The sequence below is a fragment of the Crocodylus porosus genome, unplaced genomic scaffold, assembly GCF_001723895.1.
Source record: "Crocodylus porosus isolate Cpor-Errol unplaced genomic scaffold, CroPor_comp1, whole genome shotgun sequence".
Taxonomy (NCBI): Eukaryota; Metazoa; Chordata; order Crocodylia; family Crocodylidae; genus Crocodylus; species Crocodylus porosus.
This window is the reverse complement of record NW_017728914.1, coordinates 25,032,939-25,038,938: the sequence shown is the minus strand read 5'-3', so window position 1 is coordinate 25,038,938 and position 6,000 is coordinate 25,032,939. Positions and strand designations below refer to the sequence as shown.

Below are 6,000 nucleotides of genomic sequence, written 5' to 3'. Positions count from 1 at the left end.
TTGAACTCAATGATCTATCGAGGTCCCTTCTGACCCTAACATCTATGGATCTATGAATAAGCTTTTACTGCATCTGATTCACAAAAGCATTGTAGGTTGTGTACAGCTGTAGGAAAGTAACCTGGATTCACTCTTTCCTTGTGCTCTATCACTGGAGTTGTTCTGTGCTTCAGGCATGGTCCACTCATGCAAATACACATATGTCAAGAGGCTTCCACAGGTAGGGTAGAGAAAGTGCAATCGACTTAGCACTTGCTATTGGTTTAAAGCACGAGGTGGGAAGAACCTTGGTTGACTGAGATGGCTGAGCTGGTAGCTAGAAAATATCTATTTATTGATAAGTTCAGTTCATGATTTGGAAGGGTGCTAACCATGAAGCCGCGGGATGCCATTTTTGTGTCTGTTCAAAATAGAATTACACCTTCAAGTCAAAAACAGACTTTTGGACTGAAATAAAAACAGCAAATTGTTTTAAAACAATATTGTTAGGTAACCACTTCCCTTTCTTCCATGCCCTCCCCTGAAACCACGCTGGCAAAATGAGATCTGCGTCATTCAGTCATCTACATCCTTGCTCAGAGAACATAAAGTGACTTTGAATGCCTATACTTACTATTAATGACCTGTTTAAAATGAACACAGTCACTTAATAAATAAATACAAATTACATATGAAGGGGACTAATAAGGAATTTAGCAATATGAGTGGAGTAAGAAAGGAGTAGTGGCTAGGTTTTAAAAGCATAGGTTGGGGTTAGTTTTATACAAACGTTTTTCACCAATCTTGACTGCTTGCACATGATACAGTGGATATTGATACATCTTCATTTTTGTTTATGTGTGTTATATATGGTCTAGATAGATATTTTAATAAATCTATTCCAGGAGAGCTTCACTTTTCTATGAATTGAAAACACACACGCTGGCTCTAAGTGTGTATTCCCCTGGCAATAACCGCATGATTTAGTGTTATTTTAAGCCATGCATTAAGGGCAATAACGTGCCTGTGTGCTCGCTCTGTAGCAGAGTATATGCATGTCCTTTGGAGTCATTTTGCATTTTTCATTGCACACATTTTACCTCTAATGCCAAAGCTCCTATTGTACAGCTCTGACAATGGACAATGGAAAACAAGAAGGAAGTGAAGGCACAACTTGTCCATTGTTCAGGGAGGGGTTTCCCTCATTTCTGCAAAACTTGGTTAGTACAAAACTAAACAGCTCTGATTTTAATATTTAAAGCATTTAAATACTGAAAGCGTCTGGTCATGGAGTTAATCTCTTTGTCGCTCTAGCCAGTAAAGAGAGAGAAAGAGAGAAGAGGTGGTAGTTGATGCATAAGATTCAGGGTTGTCTTACGGCACTTGGGGTAGGATCTTCTAATCAGCTGACACTGGCAGCGGAAGGAAAAGGATTGCCTTCTGGCCATAGTGAGTCCGTGGTCCCAGTTTGGTGCTCCCATTCTTCTTTAAGCCAACGAACCAGTTCTTATCTGCATTCTTCTTAGATGTGTATGTGTTGTAATGATTTTCTTCCATCCTTTCCAGGAACAAGCATTCCTCACTCATTAACTGCTGAAAATGAGGAAGAAATTGAATAAGCACTGCCCTTGCTGTTGTATACAACTGCAGTTATCTGAGCCAGGGGTGACTGGTGCCTCCTGAGTCTGGCAGGGCACAATTTGTGGGCAGACCCAGGGGTGGGCCAAAAGCCCCATATCTATTCCCATACTTCTGTTCCGTGGCTTAGTGCCCCTCCTGCCCCTAACACACCGCCAGCCTGTGTGGCAAGAAAACTGCCCCATCCTGAGCGGTGCCAAGTTAAGGGCCAATCTCAGGGGGTGGCACATGCCCCCCCACATGCCCCCCCCACCAGTTGCCTCTGATCTGATGTCAGTGGGGCTAATTTGCCAATAATGCCCTATCAAAACCCAACCTTTAAGACCATGACACCTGACCTGGGTTCCTTTTTATTGACATGGCTCAAAAGCAGACCAAGTTTTTTTCTGCAAAGTAGTTTTCTTTGGATTCCCAAATTACTCTTGACATCACAGTAACTTGTTCGTGGCACCTGCCTTTTCGTCAGCTACAACAGGGCTGGGATACTGTCCTTTCTGAAAACAGTTCCCGTGGCAGTGCACCCCACCTGCTCAACAGCACCTAGAGTGGACTTTCACTAAATTTCGTGTATCGGTTGGGAAGTTTATGAACGAGATTGTGAGACAGTAGCTTGCTGACTCGGGAGGTCCCCTCCAGTCATATGTCCTGTGTTTTTAAATGTAATGGGCCACATTTATTCCTGGTTTAATTCCATCCAAGTCAGTGCAGTTGGTCACCTTTCCTACAGCTGCTGAGGTGCTAAGTGCAACTGTGGAGGTGATCTCTAAGGTGAATTCACGAGCACTTTCAGCCCTTGAACGCCACGCACTGAATAAGTATTTCAGCAAAGCTGGTCAGAACCAGAAGCTTTGCCTCAATTTGGCACTGATCCTAGGCATCAGATTCACTTAGCAGTTGCAGGATACAGTGACCCACTCACAGTGCAGAATGAAGGGTCCTCTGTAGGGTGACCACATGTTCTGATTTGGCCGTGACGCTCCTGGGTTTTGCAGGCTGTTCAAAAGTCCTAGGCCCGAGCGTGGCGGGGAGGTGGAGTTGCACTTCCGGATTCCAGCCAAATCAAGTCATATGGTCACCAGCCTAGTCCCATGCCATGCATGCTAACCAGTGGGTTTTATAAAACAGGGTTGTGGCAAACCCTGGTGCACCTTCACTGTCATCTGTTTTGCCTATACAGTGCCCTTCCCAGGGTCTGTCTCTGAGAACTCTCAGCAAAAGAGACAGGTTAATGCTGCTGCTATTGCTGCTGCTAAAATCGGAATTGGGACGTATTGAATATTTTGAAGCAATGCTGCAATGGTGTTTATTTATTTATTTATTTATTTTCCCAAAAATAAACTTGGGCAAAGCAATCCAGCTGCAAAAATAACAAACAGACTAATTGTTGCTTGTGTGGGTTTCATTACTCAGGGCTGCAAGATTTCTGCTAACCTCAAACCCTCTCCGCGTCTGGGACCATGCAAACCTCATACTTACTGATCCATATAAAAGGCCATTGGTGTCCATAGCCAAGTACTGTCCAGACTTGGTGCTCTTTATATACACTACGCCCACGCTTTCCGCGCTTAGCTGCAGTTGGACTGAAAGTAAAAATAAAGCAACAACAACAAAAAATGAAAGGGGGGGAAAAGAGAGAATTCACAGATATGGCAGTCAGCCGCGGCAAGGAATTGAATTATTCAGAGTCCTCACTTGTACGGGTCAGACTGTAAGGGAAACATAGAGCAGTAGAGGGATACTCCTTCTTTGCCTCCTCACAGAAAAAATACTATAGGCATATTTCAGAGACGAAGAGGAAATGTTTCTGTTATTTGGGATTCAAATGAAAGGATTTCTTTTATTCAGGACTCCTGTCCCAATTTCCATTTCTGGTTCTAACACAGATTTCCTGCTTGGCTTTGGCAAGTCATTTAGGCCCAGATCCTCAGTGGTATTTAGGCACCTAACTCCTATTCAGATGCTTTACTCCCAGTGAATCAGTAATAAATACTTTTGAGGATTTGGGGCTTGCTGTCTCTTGGTTCCCCACCTGTATAGCAGGTAGAAAACTGTTTCCTTCCTCCTGTCCTTTGTTTCTTGTGTACTAGGAATGCTCACTACCTAGAAAAGGCCCTGCCTCTATAGCCAGATCTGTACTGCCTCCCTGCTGTACCCAGGACTGCTGTTATGAAGCAAGCCCAGCCCACTCACTCCCACTGGACCTGAGCCCAGACCTACCAATTATGTGAGCCAGAAAGTTTGGAGAGGTCCTGAGCATGCCCCAGCACTGTTTTCAGGAAAGCCCGAGAAGTGCTGAAGTGTACCCTCAGGGCCCACAAAGTTACCTACTTGACCCCCTTACCTGGCTTGGGTGCAGGTGGAGCAGGAGTGAATGCAGGTCAGACTTATTTGTTGGCAGGGATTCCAGAACTGGTGGAGAGGTGGTAAAAACCTGGCTTAGCTCCTAGTACATTGGGAGCCCTGATGTCTGTTGAGGCCTGCTGATGCTGATGTAACACAGACAATAGTAATAATCAATGAAAATGGTGTTGCTCTAGTTTAATATGTGTATCTAAGTGAAAGCAGAGGTTATTCCTAAATCTTGTTTTATTTAAAAGCATATTTTCTCCATAAACTAAAGTCTGGAGCATGCATTGTTAATGTTATCCTTCCAGCTATAACAAGACCCCAAAGAAGGGCCAGTCTGCATCCTAGAAAATAACACCCCGGAGATATATAAAGTGATCACTGGCTCTTCTACTAGTATAAGCTTTGCTGTTGTTTTGCCATGATATAAACAGGGGTGGAGATCCATTGGCAAGGAAAGGAGGAGTTGAAGAGATCAGGGTATTAAACTTGACTGCCAGGTGATGGGTTTTGTGATGTGGACAGTTGTCCAGCAGGCACTGGACTGAAACCATGAGTTATTTCACACAAGCCAATAGACTTTGACTTTCAGTCAGTACAGACCAAGGCAGGATTTGAACAGGGTGTTTTGAAGTGAAAAGGCTCTGTATCCTTTTGTACGGTCAGGTTGTCTGTACCATACCAGCCATGCTTCTTGGTGTATCCTCTTACACAGAACTGCTCTGTGGTCACTTTTTTCTGCCAGTTACCTTTCCTTTCAGTTTGCTGACTGCGATTGCCTGGTCAAAAATGACAAAAAGCTCAGTGTTTCTTCCCCATGTGTGGAGAGGGAACGCACCGGGGTAGTGAACCAAGCATCAGCCTTTGACATTCTTTCCATTCAGAAAAACTACTTGGAAACTATGGTGATGGGATAATAAGTACCTAGAGAGGCAGGGATGTTCTTGCCAGCTGTAGTGTGAATAATTGAAACACTACTTTAATACAGGTGAAAACCAGATCCAGCCTTCACAAAGTGAAGAGACTTGCAAAATTAGGGCTAAGCAAAGCAATAGCTTTTGCTGTCCAGCCAGCTCCTTTTCTCTCCTGGAAGGTGCTTTATCATTGTGCTGTTGGCAGATGGGTTCAGCAGTCTTCCTTATTTTAGTCTCATCTCTTGACCAGACAAAAGACAATGTTGCCTCTTGAAATAGCAGAAGTCCTTGTCCCCACAAAACCTTTGCTGCTGTGGCTCAGCTCCTTCAATTAGGCACTTACTGTTCAGTAAATGATGTTTAATTAGTAAATTGGATGGGAGCAGATTTGCAGTAATTTGTGACTCTTTTGTCTGCTCTGTTTGAATTGGGATCTGGCATTCAGCAAGCCCTTCAGCTGGAACACCACCAGTCTGTTTTACATTTTGCTCAATGCCACATTCCCAGAACTTGGTAAATGGATTTGAACCAAGAAATGGGAATAGGGGCTGCTGTGTCCTGAAAACAGTCATCAAAGAGTGAGAAAAAACTTTTACCCACAGTGAAGAAGCAAAATCTTCTTTGGCTAGCTGCAAGATTTGTAGCATGCTAGCAGGCAGCAAGGCTATTTAACTGGGGGTGAGAGAGTGCAAGGAGGAGGAAGAAGAGAGGATTTCGGGGAGGGGGGAAGACTGGGTAAAAGCCCATGTCTGGACTTGCAGACCCTCTACAATCCCTTTAGACATCCCATTTCCAGCAGAGTCATGATGAGAGAGAGAAAAATTAGAACTGGTCCCACACCTTTTGCCCAGTTTTGGAACTGAGCATGGAATTCAATTCACCTTGAAGTGTCCAAAAGAATCTGCTAAGTTTTCTTTCCTCAGGTTTCTAGGATGAAACACACCCAAGTCTCATAGGACCTTCCCTGTAGGATGCCGAGGTGTCAGGATGAGGTACTTTCTCAGCACGCATCTTTCCCAACTTTGCCTTGTGCATGTTTGTATATGCTTCAGCTAAGCATCCAAAGTCCTGGACACTAATGAGAACAGGATACATATTCCAACCCTTTTGTGGGTTGTGCCTG

General features: G+C 44.1%; 1 protein-coding gene across 7 annotated transcripts in view; it reads right to left on the bottom strand.

The window, feature by feature from the left end:
- Positions 1 to 397: 397 nt before the first annotated feature.
- The window catches only part of FGF1 (fibroblast growth factor 1), a 91,740-nt gene continuing 86,137 nt past the window's right edge, over positions 398 to 6,000 (bottom strand). For 6 of the 7 annotated variants that reach the window (XM_019535007.1, XM_019535009.1, XM_019535010.1 and 3 more), the window contains 2 exons: positions 3,094 to 3,197; positions 398 to 1,572 (listed from right to left, as the gene is read on the bottom strand). In XM_019535007.1, coding sequence (XP_019390552.1) covers positions 1,378 to 1,572; positions 3,094 to 3,197 — 299 coding nt within the window. In that variant the 3' untranslated portion in view covers positions 398 to 1,377. The remainder of the gene's footprint in view (positions 1,573 to 3,093; positions 3,198 to 6,000) is intronic. The other variant, XM_019535013.1, reaches the window with a different exon arrangement.